This window comes from Pseudomyrmex gracilis, unplaced genomic scaffold (genome assembly GCF_002006095.1).
Source record: "Pseudomyrmex gracilis isolate BER0280 unplaced genomic scaffold, ASM200609v1 scaffold_28, whole genome shotgun sequence".
NCBI lineage: Eukaryota > Metazoa > Arthropoda > Insecta > Hymenoptera > Formicidae > Pseudomyrmex > Pseudomyrmex gracilis.
The window spans coordinates 15,002-42,741 of NW_018020612.1; the positions used below are offsets into that span (position 1 = coordinate 15,002).

The following is a 27,740-nucleotide window of genomic DNA, read 5'->3' on the forward strand; positions in this document are numbered from 1 at the left end:
TTTCAATTTTTGAATTTTTTTTGCCACACTCTTTAGAATGGTTCTTATTGCTAAGAAACTAATCTGTGAAAAAGTTCAGCCCGATGGAATAAAAGGAAAAAAAGCTTAACATTAAAAGAAATTAAGTAAATGCATAATGAATCGATTTTATTTAATCATCTCTCAACTTATTGATTATATCGACGAACATGTTAAACAAAAGTTGCAGATCTGGGTCAAATGTATATTTTATCATGTGTCAGTTTTTTCGTACGATTTTCGACAAACATCTAAAAAGTAAAAATACCGTTAGTTTGATAAGTAAATATATATCCTTAATATAGGCAAGTTTAATATTTACTATGTAATTCTTAAATTTCTCACCAGAGTTCCCGAGTTATTGTTATTATACTTTTCTTCTACATTTTGAGTTCAACCTAGATTCAGACAGATATAATAGATCTGTTTTCTTTAGCTGATTTTTTTTGCATCATTCATCTTTCCTCTTTTTTCTTCAAAGTAAGTTGTACGAGAAAAAGTAATAATAAATGATAAAAAATCTACTTCTAATTCAGATCTACAACTTTTGTTTAACATGTTTTTCGATATAATCAACAAGTTAAGAGATAATCAAGTAAAATCGATTCATTATACATTTAAATAATTGTTTTATGTTTAAAGATCCAGAGACTCCTTTTTCCCTTATCCGATCGGACTGAACTTTTCCACAGATTATTTTTTTAGCATGAGACTATTCTCAGAGACGCCGCGAAAACAATTCAAAAAACTTTTCACCAGAAGTAAATAAGAACCACTCTACTCTTCATTCATTTTTTATCGGTACGTTTTTTATTTATATAAATTTTCATGTGTCATTAATGTGTTTCAAAAAAAGTCGTTTAGTTTAACAGAGAGACAGCGAAAGAATATAGAAGTTCATAAGAAGATGAACGGATATTAAATTTTTTATTAAGATGTAACAAAGTTAAAATTAGTGAAAAATCTTTAAATAATCGAAACACGATTCAAACACGTATACATTTTATAACACGACATAAAATGTGGAAGCATTTCTCGAGCAAAAAATACTCATTCTCCTATCACAAGAGAAATGACGTTTTTACAGAACTTACATAATATATGTGTTACTATCTATATTTGCTTTATAAACTCTTGTAACTCTTTTCTGTAGATTTTTACCTACAGAAATCTGATATAAAATCGCACTATCACGTAATTTTCTGACTCGCTCGCGACACAGAATACAAAAGAAATGCGAGAAACAAAAAAACAAAAAAAAAACCTAAACAATGATCAGAATTTTTCCGGGAGTTCTCGTCGACTCTGTACCAATACATGGTACATCTGCTTTTCGCACGGCTGAATATTTATTGTGCGACGTCATGTCGTGCATTCCTCGAAAATAGTACCATCCGTGATGCATTATTATATATTCGAAATGACATTGTTCTCTCTGTCTCTCTGTCTCTTTCTCTCTTTCTTTCTCTTTCTCTTTCTTTCTGTATCGCACGTTGTGCCACGTCACACACACGTTTGTGTGAAATGCGCCTCGGATTTGTTCTGTTACGCCGTAACCGACCCACTGCGATCGGAGATCTATGAAGACGTATACACGGATAGACCAGTACGATACGATTTTTTTTTCCTTTAATCACTTAAAGCTTAACATTATCTTAACGAACGCGAGTTTTATCGCGCGTCTATTTTTTTGCGCGCGCACACAGTCTCTCTCGTGTTCGCACCGCGCTCTCCACGCGCGCGTATATTTTCGCCGGAGTATATAATAAATTCGGCGCACAAAGTTCCCGCTTCCGGGGCTGAATCTCCGCCACACTCTCGATCCGTCCGCACTTTTCTCGTCGATTATGTCTCTCAAACTTCATGTCCGTGACGCAAAGATTTTCTTCAGCTTATACGATGTCGTTCTTAAAAGCACGCACACACAGATAGGATGCGCACTTTTGCGCTACTTTGAAAGAATTTAAAATCAAATTGCGCAGTGAAGAAAAATTAGCGATAATTGAGAGATAGTACATTGAGAGATACTTGGGAGATTTCAGACTCGCTGGATCTCACGGAGACAGAGAAATTACGATGCTAAAGTTACAGAGCTTCTTGTAGCGTCGAGATCTCATCGAGAAATTAGCACGCGCGTCGAATTAATCGTACTCGCGACGACGACGCCGTCACGTCGCCGTGCACTTCTGTTTTCCGAGATAAACTTTCCGTCACTTTCGGCGTGACCGATATATTTCCCGGCTCAAACGGCATTCGTCGGATGCCGCCGACTGAACGCCGGTTGGAACTTTATTCGAAGAACATTCCTGGGAGCGTCAGCTGGCTGCGTTAACTGCGACCGCATCACTTGACCGGGCGACGTGATACAATCTCGATCGTCTCGCTCGGAATGCAATTAATTTGATATATATATATATATATATATATATTTGACGTGTACGAGACGCGACGAATTGAACGAATGATCAAATTGTACACGCGACACAACATATAAATGTTCCGATGAATAAAGATAACAAAATTGGCGCGCGTGCAAATGAAACGGCGATTAAATTTGCCAGCCGATTAAAACAACCAGAACAGCTTTGAGTTGATTACGAGAGAAAATAATCTCTGAAAAAAATTCATATCCGTAATTAAAACGCGAGATGAAAGCGCAAACGTCCGCTTTAGCATAATCGAGACCGCAGTTCCATATATCGAGAATATTATAACAATTTCCGCCTGTGTACATCGACCGGCGCTGATATTTCTCTCCCGAGAACGACGTTACCCGTCGAGCTTAGTTATATAACTTATCGAGTCTATCATACACGCATACACGGATAGGTGACCGGTCTCGTGGCCGCATCGAGGATCGACGACCTCCGGGCTCGTAAATTCCGCGTCCTGAGATGCAAATGGAACGCCGAGGCGAAACTGCGGGCGTCCGCCCTTGCCAAGCTACGAATTTCGCACGGTCCGGGCCGCATAATTCAGAGATACTTCAGTGGCTTTTTCCGTTCCCTGGCGAAATGGAGGGGAGGAAAACCGATTATTGTCGTAGCCGATTCCGTTTGCTGGTCCGTGGACCAGACGCGACGCGCGGGAACGAGTCTGAAGAAATATTTACTCGGCGGGAAAGTCTCGCATAGAGATCAACTGAAAGCGTTAGAGAGAAGAAGAAAGTTACGATCTTCGAAATTGCTTGGGAGAGAGAATTGAGTTTTCATTCATTAATATAATTAATCTGTAATACATTCTATTTCTTTTCTATTGATACTCTCCTCTTCGTCATCGTTTAGATTTGAGTAAAAGATATCGATCTTGGCCGGTTTTTATGATGAAGAAAAACGAGAAATAATTATTATTTGTATTAAACTAGACAAAATGTAGAGATCAATGAGTTTTAAAATCTTGCAATAGTCTGAGAATAGAAATGATATTGGAGATTCGACACAAAAAGAATGTAGTCAAGAACACAGAAACCAAAGTGCATCCTCCGGGGATTTAGGCGACATTTGTGTATCACGCAATACATGTATAAATAAATATATATGTGCACATACACAGAGATTGAAAGTTCGCGCGAGCGCGGATAAGTCGGACAAACCTCAAAATATTTGTTCTCTTCTGAGGGAGAAACGATATACCGCATCCGACGACCAGAAATTGAGTGGAATTTCACGACGGTTTTGCTGGAGCGTATCTGGGTCGAGATCCGACGCGGGCACGAAAACACGTTGGGTTCCTTACCTCTTCTCTGCGACGCATTCAGCTGCGTTCGTCGATAGATCTTCGCGCGTCCGCCACGGGCGCCATCCCGGAGAAATAAAAAAACAAGATGCTAATTTCGTCGTCGTAAAAGAGAAATCATTCGTTCGCTCGTTGTCGAACTCGCAATGCTGTCGGTCATCGCGGCGCGCTGCATCGATAAAGTCCAACGGAGCTGCAAACCATGAATCCTACTATGTGGCGAGAGAAATACGCGCGATCGTACGGGATACAGAGGTTTGTTGCTTAAGGAAACACAGTACGGACAGGGTTCGTGCGCCGGAAGCGAGAGCGGAGTTGGCGAACTCTCTCTGCGCGCGCGATTGTTGTTAGCCTCGCGGCTAACACATATTAGTCGTCTCTTTTGCCTCTCTCTCACCGCGCACTTTACCGCTCCGACCGCGAGTCGATCGCGGATGCGGAAAGAAGAATCGGAGGAGGCTGATTTATAGAGTCCGGCAGGTGGTGGTTAGCGCGCGAATGGTGCTTCTCGCCCCCGCTGATCACCTCCCCTTCTAAGTCTTTCTTCCCTTGTTGCACCATCCTTGTTGTCGTCGTCGCTCCGATCTCGCCTCTGGGTGAGACTGTACTCTCTCTCTTTACTGCAGCGCCTCGTGATCGACCAGTCACCTCGCGAAGGAACCGGCGTGCAGGAGCAACAGGAGCAACGCGAGCGTTCGCGTGGCCGCGCCGCTGTTGCTGGAGTTCCCGTGCTGCATGGCCGCCGGATGCTCCCCTGAAACCCAAGAAAGCCGCATACACATAAATTATTTTGCTAACGGGGACTAGGCGGTCGGAGATGCTGCGAATGGAAAATTTACATCGCCGCTCCGCTTCTCCCAGAGTAACTTGTGAGGATAAGAAGAATGTATACATCATGTCGTACAGAGAGAAAGAGAGAAACTTCGCGCGCGCGCGGGATTTAAAGTCATACCTACTTCGATAAATAAATGCATTTAAAATCGAGACGCTTTTTCTCTTAATGTTATGTATACATGTATATTTTATATATTGATAATTTAATATTACAAATTAAAATGGTAAAAACACTCAATATATAATATTTTTGTATAATTAAGTTCGCTGACACAATTCTACCGAGTTGTGCATTATGCATTTCACTGCCTACAGCGTTATATTAGAATAAATTTCTGTGCACGATAATTAAAGCACTAAACTCTAACTGTGTATTAGAATAATCACGAATAATTAACCGTAATTGTATAAAATTAGCACACACATCAGCTTACATTAGTAAATGCAGAACTAGGCAAATACGTAAATATTTGAATCAATGAAAAGCGATATATTGTATAGACAATTTCGTGTTTATACCTGTTTTACAATTGATTCCGAAATTTGAAATGCGGCAAAGCAACGACAAATTGTCGATTATTTCAAGCGTAACATATGTGTCGAAATAGTACAAACAAATATTAGCTGTATCAACTACATATACAAATTCATCGTTTGTAAAATAATTCAGAAGCCGTAATTATCATTAGGGGGACGATTTTTATAAGAGACATGAGAGTAAGCGAAGAAAAACGGCAAAGACGATTCCGTAAAACTTCCGCGGAAATGTTCCGCCCGGGGGCGAAGTCGAGCTCTTCTTCACGTGCGCGCGCTCGCGTATCGATTTTGGATAAATCAAATATTTAAGCGGACATTACGTTAGATATTGCAATAGCGGTACTGTTTGTCCCCCGGTGGCACGCAAGAAACCGGTGAGATTCCGGGGAAACTTGCTGAGATTCCGCTTGAATGTTGACGCCGGCGGCGTTTCCGCGACGCGTCTCTCTCTCTCTCTCTCTCTCTCTCTCTCTCTCTCTTCTTCTCTCTCCTTCCCGAAGTTTGTAGCAACCGGGCGCATTCGCATACGAGCGCTTTGCTGATAACAGCGCAAGCGCGTATAAGCCTCAGCGTGTATATATAACGCGCGTTGCAATCAACTTCCACTTTGCCGAAGTCCGAGTATAGATGCTCCGCGGATCTCCTTAGAGAACCTTACGCGAGAAACCCTTAGATGCCGTATATCTCCGGTAATCACTTACCGGCGGTTCGAACTTGCCGTCGAACTACGTAGAGACTTCTTCCCGCGGTTCTTACGGCGTTACGTAAGTGTCTTATTCGAGAACAATGCTGAACTTGTTATTAATGCAGCGCGTTGAGCGCGCGACGTCGCAAAAGTTCATTATCATCGAGTATCGTTCCCACGAGCGAGCACGAAAGCTAACGTTTAAGTACGTTATTTATCCAGTTTCTTAGGAGTGTATTATATAATATATCGCGAGAGAGACCAGTTTTTCAGTCCGCGCGCTAAATGAACCGCCGCTTATGTCACCGTCATGCGTCCCCTTATTAGAAAAAAGAGAATAGTGAGGGTTCCGATAAGAAATAACGGCGTCGAGCTCACTGAGCGGGATAATCTATATATATATATATATATAACTTTTTTATGTGTTGTTTTTTTATAACAAGTGCGCTGTGTATACTATATATGGCAAAAAAAATGTTAGAAAAATAGACGCGTAACTTTCATTATGCCAAGCATCACGTATGAAGCAACAGCGTGTTTTCTTCCGGACAAATTGCAACAATTGTTCGATGCTGATCGAGTTCGAGAAAACACGCCGAGACTTGACCGGATGCAAGGCGCTGCATCCGAAAGAAGATTAGCGAAAGGGATCAAGCGGCGCGCTTCGCTCGATATAGGGTTGAATTTCTTTCCGTCCTCTCTGCGACTCTATATCCGCACACTCTTCTTCGCGCAGAAATCCATCCGGCAGGGATGGATTTCTGCGCTGGAACATATTTTTTTTTTTTTCTCTCTTTCCCCTCGCCGTGCACCAACGTCCGTCTCGAGCGCGAGCTAATTTACGACTCGCAATTCGACGAACGACCCCGCGGCCGCAAGAAGCGCTCATTTTTCAGCGAAAACGAGCATCAGCGTCTCGGGGAAAAAAGAAAGCAAGGACGAGGGGAGAACGGAGGGAGCGAGAAAACGACTCGCGAAACGGCAGCTCGCGGAAGTAAATCGACAGCGGACAAAAGGGCGGGAGAGGAAAGAGGAGGGATAAAACTGCTCGGAGCTTTTCGATGGAAAGCGGCATCGACGATACGCGCTTTACATCCTTACGAGACGCTGATGTAACGCAGCGAGACGCCGACGCTGAGTGCTTACATAAGTTTAAACGCAAAATGCACGTCGCGTGTTGTTGTCGCGCGCAGCGGAGTGTTTAGGATTTTAATTTATTATACAAGTGTGGTGTGTGTGTGTGTATGTGCATGTGCATGAAGCACCCACACAACGCACCGTCCATCTATCTTTTCTTCCCCTGTAAACAAATGATTTTTCTTCCTGCTTTTCCGGAAGAAATTCCTGTATAAGAACGTCACAATAAATAACATTTCAATGTAACAAAAATAATTTCGTGAAATAATTTATCTGCATTAAATGAAAAGAGCATGTTACAGTAACCGTGAAATCGTTCACTTTTCAGAATTATTCGCGTAATAAAATTTTCAAGCACAAAAATGCGCGTCACAATTATGACAAAAATAAAATATATTAAATACATTAAAAAGTGTGCACGAATGAAAAAGTAATTAGAAAAAATAATTGTGACAGAAAGATTTGTGAAGCTGCAATAGTTTTTCATTGCGGTAAGATAATTATATTGCTAATTATCATTATATAAAAAAAGGTAGTGTCTCATGCATATATATATATATATATATATATATATATATATATATTTACTCATGATAGTGCAATTAGATCTAATTGCGTCCAATTAACTTCCATACTATAATGGGAGTTTTCTATTTTCGCATTCTGCAATGATTAAGAGCAAGAAGAGAAAGTCTTATTTCTAACGAGCAACATCTTATTGAAAAGAGCCTGGCAAAGCGAAACGAGAGACAGTGCAAGAACGAGAGAGATGGCCTATTGCCTTTATTCATAAGGCATTAAACTGTCTCTCATAAGCCGTGTGCGCGCGGAACAGCATCTTCTCCCGTTAGCTCTATCGCGACCTATTATTTCTCTAGATAGTTTTAATTGCGCAAAGAAAGGAACGGAGAAATGTAAATTGTTAACTCGCATTATTAATAAACCCAATGTTTTTGTAATCCGTACGCCGCAATTTCGCACCGCGTACAGAGATGCATGCTAATGACGCGTTTTGATATTAACAAGCGTAATCGCCGCGGACCGATAAATAAATAAACAACGACGGGAATCGACGGGCAAATACGCGCTTTAAAATTAAACAAAACTCGAAACGACAGCGCTGTGTACTCGTATTATATATACACGTATGTATGTATATATACATGTGACACAGAAATGGGCAAATTTCCAACAGCGCTCTCTTTCTCGTGGTTTCTCGACCGTTCTCGCCCGAGCGCGATGTAAAAAAAAAAAAAAATAAAAAAATAAAAAAATAAAAAAATATACGGGTCACCGCGAATACAGCGCGAGTAGCGCGAATCTCGTAGAATCGCGAGGCAAGCCCGTTGGAACTGTTACACGCTACGTTTCCCTAAGTATCCAGGAAAGCCGAGCGCTCTTTAAAATCCTTTCATTGCTTATTCGGACGTGGTAATTATTCCGGCACTTTTACGCGCGCCACACACCACCGTCACTCGAGCCGGCGCAAGTTACGTAACATCGTCCATGTAATATTGGCCGAGCTCTTGAATCCGCGTTAGTAACAGCGGATAACGCGGCTGACATTGATAGATTAACTCGCGACCGAGGGTAATTGTCGAAGAGAAAGAGAAAAAGAGAGAGAGAGAGAGAGGGAGATGAAGAGAGAGAAGAAGAGAGGGAGAAGAGAAAATCTAATCTCGATATCGGACCATCGTTGTCGTATGCTCGCAAATTCTCTCGTCGCAAAAGCCTTTCCGCGTTTCCAAAATTTGTGCAATTAACGCGCGAATCCGATTTCGGAACTTTCGCTTTAGCATTTGGCACGGATTCCTTGTTAGAGCGCAAATGAATCGTATAATGAAAATATGCGTGCTATTCGGTCACTCGAACCACTTGATTCTGACCCTTTTTAGGACAAACGCGGACTACGTTTTGCGCAAATAATACAATAAACGCTCTACAGAGACATTCCGCTGGAAATCCTATTATTTTCATCACGAAACAGGGTACACTGTGCCCCGGGGGCACGGCGACGCGCTGATGCAATTATCTCCGACCGCAGTGAGGGATAGTAAGTTGAATGTCCAGCGCGCGCGCGCGCAAATAGTTAAACACAGTTAAACTTTAACGCTTTCATCCTAGATTCCTGTTTATAAATTACAACAGATTATCATTTCAAATACGCTCTCTCTCTCTCTCTCTCTCCCTCTCTCTCTTTTTCTCTTTCTCTCTCTCTATTTATCTACAAAATGCACAAAAGGCTTGATATTTATGCGTTCTATTTTATGTACGCGCATTCAAGAGAGATCGTCTTTGACTAATACGGGGAATTCACCAAATCGCCTTGCAAAATTGACAACATTTGTGCAGAATACGTTACAGAGATCGATGTCAAACGCGCATTGCAGTATACAGCGCGGGCAATCGATCATACGTACCACCGCGCAGCGATCGATCGGAAAAGTAGACTCCGGCTGCGCCTACATAATCGAGTTTCAACCTAGGATCCAATCGAATTCGATTAATCGCAGGATTGGCAATTTACCGGCGCTATTTGCGGCCGAATTAGCGGCTCTATGGCGATTGTATACCCGGATATCTAAAGGCTGGGCTCAGATGTATGGTACCAATTAGCAAATCAGCTGTCGCCAATGTTTACTCGTGACTGATGAAGGCGACGATATCTCGCGGCGCCGGCGCGTAAATCTGACGTACGTAATGGCGAGATCAAGCGACCGGAAATGCTCGGACGAATTTGAGCACAGCCAGCGAAATTCCAGCGTTTTAAGTCAGCCATTTTTGATCGCGCGCACAAGCAAAATGCTGATTTCATTACGCGACATTGTTTCTCCACGTGCACGTAAAATATATGTAAAGTTAAATTAAAATAAATTTACTTGCCAGAGAATAATAGTTTAAATGATTATTACCGCAAATTGTAAAGAAAGAATTACATGCAAAATTGGAACAACACACACACACACACACACACACACACACGGAACAACGTTAATGGTCGCAATATGTAGAGACAAAAAAAAAATGAAAATTAGGGATGTACCGGCGCGTTTTCGATTTGCGCAGTAAATCCGCAAGTTGTTTTACGCAATCAGCGTTTTAATCAGCGTTAGCTATGCGTTTTCGAAATTACCTCGACAAGGTAAAACACGGACGGCTTTATTTTCCGCTACGGACCGTAATCATTGGAGAGTGTAAAAGTTTCACGTCAAATGCGCTATTTACATTAAACCTTTTTACATTAATGAAAAGTGTTTGCGTCAAGCGGGAGTTAACCTGCTCGTCAACTCCCGAATTAGGATTCAGTGTATCCTGCGTTATAAAAAGTCAAATTAAACAGTTCTCTTTCTCTCACTCTCTCTCTCTCTCTCTCTTTTTCTCTCTTTTTCGTGTGTCATAAAGTACACCATCGATCGGGGAGGATACGCAACATAGCGCACACGTTTCTCGCGCAGCGCCAGATATGTACATAGTTTCAACGGCGACGCTTAACCGCAACCGCGATGTAGTTTAATAAACCGCCAGTTACTCGCCTCCTCGAGCCGGGAGAAGTAAGTATTCACTTTTTTATAATGCTTCCACGACTTTCGAAGCGCGGACGCTTAAATCACGGCCGAACTTCCGCGGCGCGAGCCTCGCGGACACCCCGCTCTTCTCTTCCCGTCCGTGAAAATGAAATATATCCACCTGCACGGCGCTTAGAACCTTCCTTCCCCAACCGACGAGGGTCTCCCTTATGAAAATCTCGATCATAAAGCTCGTCGAAGTAGTTTCCCGCTACACCGGGGTGCTACGCCGCGGTATAATCCCATTAAGGCGGCCTGATTTGCGGCGCAATACGAGCGCGGAGGACGAGAAAAGGACGACTAAGAAGAACGATGAGGGGAAGAAGGAAGGTGTACAGTTCCTAGTACAGCACGTGAGAAGGAGACCGCAGCTGCTAAGAATTATTGCGAGTTTTTTACGCGACATTAGTGGGCGGGCATCCGGCCCGACGACGAATAGGCGGCACGGCACGTTAATACAATGTAACCAGCGCGACGAGGGCGCACTACGTCACGAACGAGCTTGTAACGCCCGTCGACCTTCTCCGGGGCTATTCATCTCGAAAGGAGGAAGCGTCGCGGAGGATCCAGGAAGGAAGAAAATCCGACCGAGCCGCGGTGTTCGCCCGTTAACTTCACTCCCCATTCGCGGTAACCCTTGAATGAGGGGGTAACGCGCGTATGTTCGCCCGTGCACCCTCACAACGTGAGATTCTACAGCGAAGATTCTACAGCGAAGATTAATGAAACGTAAGACCTAAACGAATCAGAATTACTCTGAGACTTGTTCGCTCTTGCGATATCGAATAAAAAAAATTATTGAAATAATGTAATTTAAATATAAAAACGTAAAAAAACTCTACTATCTACTAAAGACACGCGAGCGCACGTTCAAGTGCAGGCTTCGTGTAAAAACGCGCTCTCGAAAATCTCGCGTTTCTTGATGTTTTAACGTAGCAAGGATGTAAAATACATATATTCAGACGTCGCGATAATGAAGCGTTTCCAGCTTGAGCGAGAAGCACTCGAAATTAAAAAACCGTCATTAACGAGAATGACATTTGCGCTCTGTGTGAATATAAATCTGACATTTCTTTAAATACGCCGAGGAAAAAATCATCATCAAGGTTCAGTCGACGTTATAATGTGTGTTACGTCGAAAATGTACGTAAGTCACGGATCGGCGATTTGTTCAGAGAAATGATTACTCCGTAAAGTAGAGTTTGTTCGGGCGAAGTAGTAAAGCCGCGCGTGAACATACGTGAACGCGCGCAAATCCGACGTTTTCTCCTTCTCCGCGAAGAAGGTTTCGCGATTACGACCGCCTAAGCGCCGGTGGAAGCTTGTTGCCGCGCCGAGTTAACGCAAAGAATTCTCGGAACTGCAATTAGTTTCTACCGCGGAATCGATCGAGGCACGTAAAATATCGTGCTTCCTCGAGCAATTTCCCGCGAGGGAGAGCTCACGCGTGAGTTATCCGCCACAGGTAAGAAACGCACACGTGATCTTGAAAATTCGTCCGGTTGCGCAACGTGGCATCAGCAAAAACAACAAGAAGTTTTTCTCGTAAAAGTGCATTTTGCGCCGGAGTTTTGCTCGAGTTTTTATGCAACCTTCGGCAAATATATATCCCGACGATATGATTCAGCGCTCGAGTTTTATAAAATAAGGGATGCGCGATATATCGCACGTACACATTATCGTTGTATGTAGGATAAAATTTAAGCGAAATGTCACAGATGTCACGTTCTCGACACCGCAGAGACCGTTGAGAATCATGTCGGGACTATATGTAGGATATGTACTAAATAAAGACTGAGAGTACAGAACAATGGTCATTAAGATATTTAAGATAAAAAAAGAAAAACCGCGGTTGAGAAAAAAAGCAGTTTAATCATTTTATTATTAATTCATTATAAGTCTAAATCACCCTAAAAATAAAAATTCATATTTTTGTTCGTCAGAGTGCTGCAAAATGTACGATATAATTTTTAACAGATATATTCAACTGTATAGAAGATATTTTCAACAATTTTGAGTAAGTATATTACAGTTTTGACATTTTACAAATTTCAGTTAAACAAAATATTGGATCTGACTTACAATTAAACTTCGGACATCGGTGTGTTATATGCCAAGTATTTTTAATATCTTTATAAAATGTACCAACGTTTTCACAAAACTCAAAATAACATTCTGAAGACTGATCCGCATTTAGCGACTTTACCGTATGCTTTTCGCGAGATTTATATCAATGTTTCGTCGAATAAATAGCATTTACTTATCAATACATAAAACACTTGTTCCCGAACCATTTCGATCGTCCTCATTCTTATTTTACTCTCGATTGTGCCTCGATGACATCTCGAAGAAAGATTTTGAGAGAAAAATTCCCCCGTTTAAGTGCAAGCACCACCCACCCCTTTCTTTTCCCTTCTCTGTCCCCGCGCGAAAATCGTGACAAATGTGGCTGCATCTGGCGAATTTCTTTTTGTTCACCGCAATGTAATGGAACGAAGATCTAATTTCGCGCGTTGCGCCACGAGTGGACGTAGATAGATCCGATTGGGGGACTTAGCGCAAACCGCAAATGGTCGGGGCGATCAATCTCCATCGAACCTATTTCGACCGGAAGCATCGTCGGGCGTTTCGTGGCGGCGTTAAAGTTTGATTACTCAACTATGAATAGCCAAATGACGTGAATACCCGCAGGCATGCCGAAAGGAATGCCGCCGAACACGTCACCATCGTTTCGCGCGATGAAAAGGCCACCTGTCTTCACATTGTCCGCGATTATGTACTGTTTCTATTTCTTGTTTTTTTTTCCGAAGAGGGTTTTTTTTTTCGTTTCTTCCGCTTCACTTCTCGCCGATATATTGCGTTATGCACAAAAGCGAGGCGCTTGTAGTTCGAGTTCGGGTATAGATTTCAGAGCATCTGTGTGTCGACGTATCGCATTCACAGTTATCGAATGACACAATGCACGCATACGCGTAATTTGAGCTATTGCGGTATGGTCAAGCCAGGAAGCGTGTTTCATCGGTATCGATGGGCAGCGCCCGCGTTCGTTAGATCGATAAATAGTCAAATGTCTCGCAATGTTAACTCGAACAGCAATAATGATTATTTTTGGCGTATGTGCGTGTTATCAATGCGCATCTCCCCTTTATTTCACATATACACGTTCATACGTTCGTTTATCCTGTTTCGAATGGATTTATATTATTGTGTGCGCGCGAAAAGTCCTTGGATTCGACGAACGCTGCGGTTCGCAGGGGATTAAAACCCATTTATGAGAGAAAAATACACAAAATTGTTAAAGTAATGTGAAATCTTGGTTGCTTCTTTCAGTTCACAAGGCGCGCTCTATTTCGAATAGCTATTTGAATTTACGACAGAAAAGAGCTCGGTGCAGAATATCGGTCGATTACAACGACTCAATGAAGGTAGACACGAGTCGTTCGAAGGTACGGACAAAGAAGAAACAAAGTTACAAGAGAGCGCGCGATATTGCGCGGAGGGAGGAGAGAGAGAGAGACGATCGGAAGAAAAATTTCCACATCGTGAAATTCGCGGTGACGGACGAACGGATTAAAACTTCCTCATCGGCATCGTGATAATTGGTTTAGTTATCGGATCCTCGCTGTATCGCTAAACTCCCGTTCGCCGGTTTCCTCGGCCGACTGGGATATCGACGTCGGATTTTCCCTCCCCGCGCAATTTCCACTTCGCGTCTTTCTCCCATTTGCTCCTTTAATCTTCGCGCACTCGCTTCGCTTCCGTTCCGCTCCTCGTGTGTATATAACTCGTCGTAATTTACGCTTGAAATCGTCCATCCGACTTTTCCCTGGGCACGACGTTTTCCTTCGTGGTTCGCGTCGATGACAGACACGTGTTTTACGTATTTTGCGCTTTTTATAGAAGATGAAGATAAAGAGTTTTAATTTTATAAAGATACACGCGTCTTGTTTTACACATATATTCGTTCTAATATACCAGAAATTATTATTATTATTATTTTTATACAGTAGTTTCTCGCTAATGTTTGCCAGACTCGACTTCCCAAATTTGATCAAAAATACGTTTCGAAACACGTTAATTATCATAGCGATAAAAAATACCTACTGCACAGTTGCAGTGTTTATTTACGTCGTGAATCGATATCGATCGCGCTTCGTTCATCGAATCAGTCTGTTTACGCGCGTGTTGCAAGCAACAAAACCAAACAACAATAAATTATACAAACGCACCGAGAGAAAATTGAAGAGATTTTACGCAGATTATTTAACATTTTGCAGTTGGAATTGTGTTCAGCATACGAAAAACATGAGAAAAAGGTCAAACTAGATGAAAATTGTTCCTCTGCGATACCGGTGAGTGTGTTTACACACACACAATATATCATTTGAACTAAAGTTTGCTATCAAATTACTTCTTGAGTTTAGTAACACGAGTTTTTGACCGGAAGATTCGCAAATATATTTCCCTATTTCCTATTTCCTATTTCGATCGCGTGAATAAATCAGACTGTCAGGGTAAAAGTACGAAGAGATGAAAATTGTGTTAAAAAGATTCGATCTCGTTTGCACAGCCACCGATAACGACACTGCCATTGAAAGGACAAACGGTAATGGACGTTTCCTCTCGTGAACACTCGAGGATCAATTTTGATGACAAAGAGTCAGTGAACGACCATCAACACTCGGTTATCGCTTTCGCGGGCTAACACAATAGCTGCATGTAAAAAGAAAGAAAACGTTGCATAGTAAAAGAAGTTTTATTTGTTTACGTGTTTTGTATACGAAAATGAAAATATGCCACGAGAATATGTTTATAATAACATTAAAATTTAAATAAAGTTTAGTTAGATCGTTTACGTGGAGTGTATGTGCAAAAGATGCGTTAATAAATTCGAGAAGTAATTTGCTTCGCAATTGATAAACCTCGTCGCAAGCTTTTGGGACAATCAGATGGTCAGATGTGACACGTTGCGTGTGAGTAGTTATCGCGATTCAAAACGGATGCGAGATCGTTGATGACGTTGTTTGTGGTCACCTTTCCGCGGTAGCGGAAACTCTGATGTTCTTTGAAACAGACCACTGGCGCATGGCGCTCGCGTATCTTTTTCACCGCGCACCAGATTCGCGTAATCGTTTGTAGATACTCCACGTGGAGTTCGTTAGAAGCTACACACGACGCAACACTAATTTTTACCTAACGTATTTTTACTATCAAATATTTTCAAGTAATGATACAAAAACAAATTGAGTTAGCGCTCGTAACATTTACAGTATATAATTACAAGTATAATTTAAAATGTAGAGAGAAGACTATCTCATTAATTTTGTCAATAACAATAAATTAGGATTTCAGGGAGGGTTGAAAACAATTAAGTTAGCGCTCGTAACATTTACAGTATATAATTACAAGTATAATTTAAAATGTAGAGAAGACTGTCTCATTAATTTTGCCAATAACAATAAATTAGCATTTCAGAGAGATTTCTATTTTATAAAAACGAAATAAAACCGCTCTAAGAATAAATCACCAAAAACACCTTTGTGACTGAATTGTATTAAAACAATAGTTATTGTGTTTAAAATAATCTCATGTCGATATCAAAACTATGAAATAACAATTACTGACAAGCGAGAATAGACTGACGATAAGAACGACGTATATGGCTCGTTAAAGTGACGAAACAGAGTGATGAAATTTTCTCTCGGACGACAAATCGAAATGAATCATAAACGGAGTTAATGGCGTTAAAGGATGGCTCGCTCGCGTCAATGCTATAGAGAGAAAGAGAGAATGCCGCCACAGAGTCAGTTGGCGAAGTATCGACGTGGTGGAAACATTTATTGGTCGCCGCAAAACTCAACGTCAAGCTGCGATGCAGTAATTCAACGGTGGTTAGCGACCGTCGCTTATCCGGTCCGTCCGTTGCGCGCAATGGCCCGTTTTCATTTGCCTTTATCCCTTTTAATATCGCCGCTTCCCATGTCCAACGGCTGGTGTTAAGCAGATCAGCGTTTCTGTCGCAAGAGAGAGAGAGAGAAAAAAAGAGAGAGAGAGAAAGAGAGAGAGTTAACAACGAATATGCAACGCGGTGTGTGACTATCGCGAACGACGGAATGAGCCGCGTTGTTTCGATGTTCACCGCGCGTTCACCCCCTTTCATACTCGTAATAAATTAGTTTATTAAATCTGTTTAAATACGTCGAATTAGTATTAATGAAAATTGGGTCGATTCATATTACATTATTAGCTCTGCGATAAATTGGCGTAAATAAATAAACTGATTTATTAATTCATCAGTTTTGCTGTTAAATGAGTATTGAAATTGTTTCGCACCAACGTGAGTAAATAATACAACACGAGAGTGAAAAATGACACTCGATAATGTTACACGAAAACACTTTTTCACAACTTAAAATTTTATTCTTATTTTTATATCGCGCGTAATTAATAAACTTGTACACAGTGCTGTGTGTTCTCTCTAATCGAATAGGATAAAAACGACAAGAAAAAGCGGAATGAGATAAAACAAAAGAAAATATAGAGAGTTCTTTTTCTTTCGTGTCACATGATCAACGCGCTCTTTCCTCGGCGACAAAATACGACGGTCGATTTCGCATTATCACGTGTGGTGTGGCTGCTTTTACGCGGCCTTAATTATGTGAGTGGCGTATCTACCCGCGTCGGTGCACGGTCATTTATTGCTTTCAGCGCTTTATAGCTGTTGCCTCGTTGCGGATACACCGGCAACATGCTCTTGATAAGCCGACTACGGTTTAGCTTCATAACAATGTCGACGTTAAACTATGTGCAAAGTAAATATTGGCGCATTTATAAATTTTGGCTCGACCTCTCTCTCGCACACATACAATTCTTTTTCATATACTAAAATATAATAAATGTAATCTCTTTTAATCTCTCTTGATGTATATTTTTTTGCCAAAAGTATAAACAAAGTAAAAATATAACATACACTTGAAACAGAGCATCGCGAGAATTTGCAAGATTCGGTAAAAGTTGTATGCTTAATGCTTAAAATCCCGTACAAATTTGTGTGTATCTTTTCAAATTTAAACTGTTCAAATAAATGCGATTCCACCTTTTAAAGGAATATCCGAAGTCGCTCGTTACGCTTTCTATTTCCTCGTTTTCCGTAGTATAAAGACGACTTGGAGGTGTACCGAGAGATAGAATTTCATTCCTTTCTAAGCATTATCGAAACGGACGGCGCGCGCGCTATCGAGACGAGGCGAGCATTGTCGTAAGTGTTATCGACAAACGCTTTTTCCGCTTTTCTCTGATCCGAACGCGCTCTACGAGCAGAAACTGCGGCTGCATAAATTTAAATCACCGATGCCGCGTCTTAAGATAGTTCGATAAAGAGGCAGACTAGCTAATCCTCCTCTTCCTCGTTCTGTGAAAAAGACGGCCCTTTGATACGAGAGAGGGTGGCGTCTTTGGAGAGTAGCGTCGAAAAGAAGCAAGTTAAAATAGTAAAAGTTTTCCAACTACGTCTGCAGTCGGTGAAGACGACGGCGAAGATGAGGTAACTTTTTAATTGGAGCATGTAAATATGCTTTTTGGCACCTCGTTTGCTGTAAGCGTAAATATATATATATATATGTATATATTTCTAGCTAATTGATTTTAATACATTCGTCAAACGGATTTTCTCGATTTATTAATTGTTTCCGTTATACGAACACCGGAAAAAATTATTACTTGGAAGTAGTCTGAATAATGTACGCGGTGAAGTCAAGAGGTCTGCCGGATGTAGAAAATAACTAGGTCTGTACCGACAACTGTAATTCTCGACAAGGTCTCGATTCGTTGATTCTGATCGGAGGCTTTCATCCATCACTTAACTTATTTCAGTAACGACTATCTCGCACGCAAATCGAACATAGACCCGCCCCGACTGTAATTCGCTGTTCACGTTGGCTTGTACCGCCTTGAAATAGAATGCGAGATAATGACGAGGCGAGATGATAAAAAAAAAACAAAAACAAAAAACAAAAAAAAACAAAAAAAAACAAAAATCAAACCGTGTCGACGAGAGAGCCCGACGATCATCGTCGATTATTCCGCTCGAAAAAGAGTCACACTTCGATCGGCTCTCGGTCGCGCATCGAAAGCGCAATCCGAGATTACGCGGCATTCGCGGGGAAACAAATTATTTTCCCGTAACGCCCACCATAAGCCGCGCTCGTTTCCATAAGGCCGAAATCGTGGCCGAGATCCGGGTCACTAATGAAAAAAGCGTGTTTTCCTGACTGTCGCGAAATTGTCGTGTTTCGTTGCTCTCACTCGAAACGAGAAGCGAGAGGTGGAAATCGATATCTCCGACTCATGAAACGTGAGCCAGCAAGTTCGGAAATTGCTTTTTTTTTTTTTAGGAGGTTTTGATCGTTTAATTCATCAATAAAACTGTTAAGTAATGAGACCACGTTCTGAATTCTCTGTTGACGATATATTAGTTAACGGAGATAGATATTCTAGAAATATTCTGTCGCATATATAACGCAACACGAAGATAAAGTTGTTTGAACAGCGCGGACGGTGAACTTTTGAAATGGTTACTGATTACATCTCATGCGGATTGTTGACCACGAAGGACCGAATAAGCTACTTCGCTTTAGATGTTTTACGTCACGGACGCTCGAAAGAGAAGCGAAAAGAAGTACATGCAAAGTTTAAAAGGGGATTACGTTAATAGACAACTCGTAAAGTGCACATGCGGCAACACTCGGAGATTAACTCTATCACCTCTCCATGAATGTTTCACGCCTCGCGTCAAATCAAAATCAGAGATTAACAACTGTTCGATGCAAATAGACCGTTTTATTTTAATCCCTCTTACAATCATGTTATAATTCAATAAAGTTCGCTTATTGTAACAATTTTGTATATACACATTTTCTCGGAAATTATTATTTTGCGTGCGCAAACAATTTGAAGCCGAGCACATTCATCGCAAAACATTTTGCTGACGTTTCCAATACCTTCTACGCCAATTAACCAGAATTGCGCTTGTTCCCTATTATATTTCACTTGATCGTAATAAATATTTTGTGAAATAATAAAAAGACATCGCGTGTCACATCCTTCTCGGGACGTTTCCAAATAAATGATGAATTACCTGAAACATATCTTCGCACGGTGCCGCAGCGACGAGAAGGAAAGTTAAGTCCACTGTCTACGAAAACTGTCGGCACCGGCGAGATAACAGAGAAAACTCGGCTAGGAAGAAGCTCCTGGGGATCATCTTATTATCACGTCGCGAGAGATTGTCGCCTGTCGATCAAACTCGCGACAGAATGAGGGATTACGAGTGGCGGAAACACCGTCGAGCAAATCTCCTCTCTGCAAACTGCCAATAACTCGTTGTCAGTTGCAGCACGTAGCGTGTCTCAAAACGAGGCGGTCGTATTTACGATGCGATTTCACGACGTAATAAAAAGGATCGAGGGTAAATAGAGGAAGTCTATAATTCGTCTCTCGAAGCGAGCTCGCCGTAATTCGATGCCACGTAGTGAATCGCTTTTCGACCTTGCTCTCGCGACCTCCGAAATCGATGATGAGGATTACACGCAAAGCTCACGCAAAAATTGCGAACGTGTGTATCAAAGAAAAGATTTGTGCGTAGATCAAAAAGAGATATCGGAAAAAACATTTACATAATGTTTTAATATAAAATATTTACAAGCTATTTTTTATGTTTTTTTTTTGTGTTTTAATCGTGTCATTTTAAATAATGCAAGCACAAAATGGCTTTTCCACTAATAACGATCTCTAATTATCTAATCTCAATAATAGACGAAGGTCGAGATGTTCATTCGTTCCTAATATTATGCACTGAGCGTGTTGCTCATCGATCCGCAAGTGATACAAAAATGTCACGTGTGAATTTGACGCAAATAAATTATTTTCACATCGTTCTTTTGTAATTTGACAAGTTCAATTGATTCCCCACGTCGCGTTTTTTCTTGAAGTAAATATCGGCATCGATCGACGTCAAGTGGAAAAATGGACGACGCAAATTCTCGATCACCTGATGATCAAATAAATTTTGATTACACGCGACAATCCAAAGAGATTATTAAACTATACATACCGATGAGAGAGAGAAAGAGAGCTGTCGTCAAATAATTCAAGTTCTATGTTCAAATCCGGAAGATTGACATTAGTCGTTGTTCCAGTTCTAAGGCGCTGACACGTAAGAAACGGGCTGACTAGTAACAAGATGGCGTGTGAAGGAAGGTGCGACAAGACTCCCTTGCGAAAGTTTGTCTTCCGGGAAGATAAATAGAAGCGAAGTGGGACATGAACCTCTTTGAACCTCATTGTCCATCTCACGAACGTAACGGGGAGTGATGGCGACGGGAGAGAATTTTCAACCTTACTTCCTTTCTTTCTCCCTTTTTCGCTTGTTCTATCCGGCTTTTTCTTTTTTCGTCGTTGCTCAGTCGGAGACGGAAGACAATAAATCCCGGTGTGCAGTTACGGCACGGAGCGCCGTTAACTCCCGATAATGGCTCTGTATTAGTTTCGTCTCGTTTGATCGCGAAACTTTTCTTATTCTCGCGCTGTCGGGAAAGGTATCACGTCCGACTATAGCCCGGCAAGCTCCACTTTCATCGCCGCACTTTGCGCGCATTATAAGGGGAGAGGAGAAACGATCGGCATCGATCGGCGGGTGCATCATTCGCGCGATTGGGCAGAGCGCACGCAATCGTGTGCATAAGCGTGTACCTTACGTGCGCGCCGCGTCGCTACTGTCACCTCGATTGCTCGTCGGGCAAATTGAGGATTTGTTTGCGTCGACAACCGTGTCGGTTTTGTCTTGATAAATCCTTAAGCTGTCATGCGGAAATATCGTTTCACGTAACACGAGTGTTTGTGGAGATCTATATGCCGCTAGAGCGAATAATTTCTCCGACGTGAGAGTGTATAAACGCCTGATAGAAACGACGCGAACGTTAATATTTTTTTTGCATGAAAACGAAAGACGTTTTGTTGAAGATGAATTTCACGTTAAAAAACAGCGGCATGTAAATTTCTAAACCTAGTGCTATATGTTTTGCAAAACTCTTGTTTGAAATCAATACATGGTTACATTCACATCTAACTGAGAGAGAGAGAGAGAGAGAGAAAGTTTTTATTTCACAAATATTAGATTTATATGTCCGTTACGAAATAAATGGTTTTTGTACAACATTTTTTTGTAAAATAATAAAGCGTGATATTTTCAAACATTTTATCTCACATTGCACAACACACACGTTGTGTGATGTGTTACTTTGTTAAATACTTACGCGAAGAGAATACATGATTTTTACTCTAACGCAGAAAGTATAAAAACTGTAAAAAAAAAGAAAATATATTACAAATATTTTTATTAAATTCTGTAGCACTGACATGACGTGTATATATGCAAAACAATTTTTTTTTTCCCAAAGAAATATCTCTGCAAATAATAGTATTTATACATTTTGTATTTGCTGATTTTGCAGATTTGAAATTTTATGTATTAATGAAAAACATCACGTCGCAGATACGACGCATTTAATTCAGCAAAAAAAAAAGAAAAACAAAATTTAATGAAATAAAAACACGCAATAACGCAAGAAAGTTTGTTCTGCAATATTAGATTTACACGGTAAATTCAGATTATATCCACAGATCGATAATTCGTAATGCATACATTAATTATTAATGAAGCTTCATAATTATTAAACGTCCACATGACGTTTTATAAACTTGGCGCGTCGCGCGAGTTCATGTAAAAAGAAAACGTTTTATAGCCGACGCGTTTTATAATTGATAACTGATTTCTATGGAGTTACGGGAGGTACACATAATTTATCGTTCTACGCCTTGTCGAAGGACTTGGCAGCGTTTCAGGTCGTTGGAAAGTTGACCGAGGCCGCGCAGATGTATCGACATTTACTGGCCCTGCAATCTCGCTGATAAATTACACGTTATTATTTTCGCGCGAGTCGCACGTGCTCACCGATCTAATGACAAACGTTCGTATAAATATTAATGACTGTTTATTAGAAGTCGCGCGCACACGTTGTTCTCGAAAGGAAGCGACATGTTGAAAATCTATTTACGCTGCTTTATTTATAAACTCAAGCTCAAAATACGAAAGCTTCAATTGTTTCGAAATTTCGTACTTTTGTCATTTATTTTCTTCCTTATCGATATTCCAAATTATCTATGTTGCGACATAATATATATCACTCGCTTTCCTTCGTCATCCCGAGATATCACACAGTTACACGTGAAAACGCGCAGCAACGATTAGGAATACACGCGTGTAGAACGGAACTCTCGTGCAGAGAACAATCGACATGTACGGTGATTTAATTACAGAATTGACGATTAGCATTAAACCGCACGCGCGTTATTCGAGAAACAAAGCAGAAACTCTTTAATCAGGATCACAATATAGGCGTTGACGGACATTTCGGCGTGACCGTTGATTAGTAACTGTTCAAACGAACTTGTGTTTTGGATAAAACTTGAAAACACCTCGCGAGCCACTTGCGTATCGCGGCTAATTACGCGTAATGCGCCCACAGGTCGCTTTGTTATTACATACCGCAAAACTCGTTACTGAAATTTCGCGCGCGCGCGCGCGTATGCCCGAGTTATTATGATTGTGCGTTATACGTGCTATCTCGCGCTTTAATCTACGCGCCAACGCATTATCCTCGTCGCATTGTTCTGATGGGAAGTCTTCCTAGAGGAAGTCGAAGTTGAAATGCAAAGAGATAGAACGCAAGCGAGAGAAAGAGGTGTATTGCTTCCTCTCTCTTTCCATGTCCGCACGTGCGCCGCTATTATGTACAACCACTCTCTGACTTTAGCCGGGAGTAATGCATATTCCCCGCGTGTATAGCATATACACATGTGTGTGTGTGTGTACATATATATTATAAATACACGGTGGGTTTCCCGTAACTTCCACAATTTAACTCGCGGATATTGCGGTATATCACGCAGTAACGAAGTCCTTTGATAAGTCTCACGGAGATTACGTCGAGTGGGGTCTTATATACGTTTCCGCGTCCTCGTCGCATTTGGCCAACGGGGTCTACACGTCTACACGTTTGATCTCGACGACCTTTTTGCACCGCGTGAAATTTTTGCTTCACGAAGAAGTAGAGAAGAAGGGTCGTCATGCGGAAAATTGTTTCTCTTTGCGACTCTCCGCGGTCTCGACTAATTAAGACTTCAGCTCAGATCGCCGCGACCGCAAAAGTGTCTCTGTGTATTTAAATTTCTCTGTATGTGTTACTTCTTGCTTATTAACACCGCGTTCTCTGCACCAGAGAAAACACACATGTGTATATATCTGAAACAAATGTAACGGCAAAAGTAGTCCGACATTCGAAGAATTAAGCGTCGCTTTTGAAAACGCGCCGCAAACGTTTGCCCTAAATTCGCTGCTCGTCCCGATTTGCTTCCGATGACTGCGGTACCGCTTCCGATAGTTGCGGTATTACTTCCGATAAGTTCGGTATTATCCTAGCGGGAATCGGAGCGGAGAGATAGCGAGAGAGAGAGAGAGAGAGAGAGAGAGAGAGAGGAGAGAGAGAACATAGGAAGATATTACCCGTTTATAACAGTTCCGCGTCGTCTCTCTCGTCCATCCGAGCAGCCACTTGACGTACATATCTCAGAAGCTCGCGTGCCACGACGTGCGGACGTGAGGAACGTGCACGTGGCAGAAGAAAGAAGAGAGAAAGAGAGAATGAGAGCCTCAGCGGGCAATCTGGCAAGGATTTGCATGGGACAATATCACGGCTGATTTATCCTCCAGAGTCCAGGAGGTTGGAAAAGGCCAGACGTGTCCGAGGATTTATTTCTTCGGCGCTTTACGCAGAGGAATAAAGAACGAACATATCCCGGGCAGAACTCTCTTCCGTTTTCTTCGTGAAGATGGGGGAGGATATCCGGTTTATTACCGCTTGTATGCAGCGCGCGCGTACTACTCTTCCCTGAATGTTGCGCGTCGACGCGCCCGGCCGCTGTACAGCCGACGCGCGCGCGTTTTTATGGCCTTTACCGTTTAGTTTATCGGCGGGGCACTTTTCCCGGACCCACCTTTAAGCCCCTCCGTGGGATTTACGGCCCATGCCCGTAAAGTCCGACTCCACTTACTTCGTGTCCCGCCTCCTCCCCGCCTTTTTTCCCTTTCCCCAACCCTAGGTCTCTTTGTTATACGATAACAGATAGTGTCGTCTCCCTGACATGTCCTGTCCACGGCTCGTTGGCGATGTCGTTGTCAACGTATTCTTTTCGCGGCAATCTCGGTGAAACGTCGTAAAAATACTCGCTCCCGTTTCATCGTGCTCGAAAATGTATCCTCCCGTTCATCACACGACAATTTTAAATGACGTTACATCTGAAAAGCCATTTTGACGCAATAAAGCGAAAGCTACTATTATTGGCCTGTAAAAGGCTTCACCAGAGCGCGCGGACACAATGTAATCGCCGACAAAAGATCTCCATCAGACGTCAAGGGGGTTTGCCGCCGCTCACCTATTTTCTGAACTCTCATTCTCTCTCTCTCTCTCTCTCTCTCTCTCTCTCTCTCTCTCTCTCTGATACGTACGCATGTGCACGATTTTACGAGAGAGCCGAGTCAATGGAATAGCCATCTAAACGAAGGCGACAGCGGGGCGGATCAGACCAGAGTCGTCGTACGAGCTTTCAGAAATTCTGTAATTTTCGCTCCTGTGCTTCATTACGCTTGGATCCGATAAGTAGCGACGATGATTCAGATATTTTGGGAACAAAAGAATTACGAAAGAAGAATGACAAGAGAAACGTTCTAACAAATATGTATTCCCACATCCCAGATATTCAATTAGTATTTGTTTGATAAATCCGTCTGTCAGTGACGATTAATCTTGTCTTCGTTGACGTGAGAAACAAATATGCGATACATTTCGTAATGTCGCGATGAAATGTACAACAAGTTGCTTGTTTGCGCGATTTAATCAAAGTTGATGATCCCTCGGATATTTTTCGGTGATCAGAATATAGACATTCCCATTAGAGTTCTCAAACGAAAGCCGCGGACTAATTTCGATGACTGTGCGCGTGTACGTGAGAGGGCGCGAGGAAACGGTGGAGTTAGTTGGAGACTTCATAGTTTGTCGTTAGATGCGAGTGTATATACGTATATAGTCGGTTGACGAGAGTTTCATTTCGCTAAGTTCGCTCGGGTTTCCTCGCAGTAATTACTTGTAAATCTCTTACGAATAACGGCAAACGCGAGATTAATTCTGGCTATAACGGGAACGTGTAATAAGCGATGCTCTTACGATTAGAGCTGAAAGTGTGCAATTACTATCGTCAAATTGTTAAATAGTCGAAATGATCTTTCACACGATGTGCAAACGCGATGAGCTGCTTTCAAAGAGCATGGATGTGACATTTTTTTTTAATTTTTAAACCGCAAAAAACCAGGAAAAATGTATATTTAAAAAAAAATATACATTTTTCCTGAAATTTCTAAAATAAAATAAACTCGACACGAAAAATCGGGCAATTTTATTTGCAATTTTATTTTTATTTCATATTTCTGCTTTTTCAAATGCCGCTACATTTCTTTCTGCACGCGTTCGAGATAAACAATGTTGTATTATTTATTCAAAAGTAATTAAATAGACATTGTTTTCTTTTTTTTTTTTTTTTTAGCGTCCCTTCGAGCGATTCGCAACTTTCTTTGATAACAGTGAAAACGTTCTCTTGGGAACTTATTAAGTTAAAACCGGCTCACGAAGTTGCTGGAATTAATTAATTGACTTTATGCTTTCGCTTTTACGGCAAGGTCTACGAGAAGTTGCGTTAGATTTAATGGCAGATATTGTCAATTATACATACTTCACTCCTCGTATCTCTCTTTCCGGTGTAAATGCTATAAATTACAATAAAAGTGTCACATTGATACAGCTGTGAAGCGACTCTGCAATGGCGACACTTTATTGACCACCATGAAGTTTTTAATGAAAACTGATGAACGATGCAAAGACTCTTCGCGCGGTGGCATAAAGATAAATACGCTGTTTTTGAAGTATTTTAATCACGAAAATTCATCTCTCATTGCGACATAGTTTTATTCTTCGACTTGTGTTCGGACTTTTACGTGAAGTGCGTCAACATCAAAAAACCGTTCAAAAAGAAATAAACGATTTTGTGAAGTGTATAAACTTTACAATACGTGCGAAAAGAGATACACGGAGACACATCGCGACTCTTTGATAATAATATCGCGGGACTCACCCACCATTGAGCACGTGGACAAGAACGCTGGCTGATTCCGCCGTGGATGGTGCACAAGTGTAATTGCCAGAATCGGCTGGCAGTGCTCTGCTAATCAGAAGACGTGACGTTCGTGTTTGCTTCTCTGTCACGACGCTGATGCCTCCGCGTTGGCTGTAGTTTATCACGTTGTCACCTTTGTACCTGTAAAATTTTATTCAAAAATTTATTTTTTCAAAAACAAACCGAAACATATTTGTGACACTAGTACGAGACGAAATAAATAAAACCGTTTTCTAATAATTTTTTTCATACTCGTGTGTTAAAAGTAGAATTTTAAATGTAGATATTAAAATGTGCATACAAAATAGAGAAATTTTGCGAATATCAAAATACGCGGGTACGCGAATATAAAAAAAAAAAAAAAAAGAAAAAAAAAACGAGAGAAATTTCCAGATCAGCGCATTCGTGAAACGATCCGGGCAGCATTCGTGAATTCTAAAGATCATAACTTTGGCGAGTAACTCTACGTCATAGAGATTCACTTTATCAAAGATGCTTTTTTTAGCAACGGGTAGTCGTGTTGAAATTTTTCAATAAAGCAGATTTTTGTCAAACCTGAGGCCACTGTGTACGATTTGGATTTTCGCAAAACTCTCGGCTACGTTTCGAAATACACACGGCACAACTTCAATCGCGCTATCGTCAAGGGAGAACGCTCGAACTCACCAATAGATGAAGGATGGTGGTTCCGGCGTTTGCAGCACGATGCAGGTCAGATTGATGTCGCTCCCGCTTTTGATGTAGAGCTCCGAATTGCCGTTGATCTTTGCCTTCGAGACTGCACACGGGAGGAAACAGAACAAAGTTAAAGTGGTTTTTGGTTGTATCGCGCGCGCGTTCTCGGGTCAGGTTCGATGACCAAAGTCTCCGAGCCAAGAAGTATGATC

General features: G+C 41.5%; 1 protein-coding gene across 4 annotated transcripts in view; it reads right to left on the reverse strand.

Annotated features, from left to right (window-relative positions):
* Positions 1–673: 673 nt before the first annotated feature.
* The window catches only part of LOC109852337 (T-lymphocyte activation antigen CD86-like), a 187,783-nt gene continuing 160,716 nt past the window's right edge, over positions 674–27,740 (reverse strand). For all 4 annotated transcript variants that reach the window (XM_020423407.1, XM_020423405.1, XM_020423406.1 and 1 more), the window contains 3 exons: positions 27,520–27,631; positions 26,816–26,994; positions 674–4,507 (listed from right to left, as the gene is read on the reverse strand). In XM_020423407.1, coding sequence (XP_020278996.1) covers positions 4,398–4,507; positions 26,816–26,994; positions 27,520–27,631 — 401 coding nt within the window. In that variant the 3' untranslated portion in view covers positions 674–4,397. The remainder of the gene's footprint in view (positions 4,508–26,815; positions 26,995–27,519; positions 27,632–27,740) is intronic.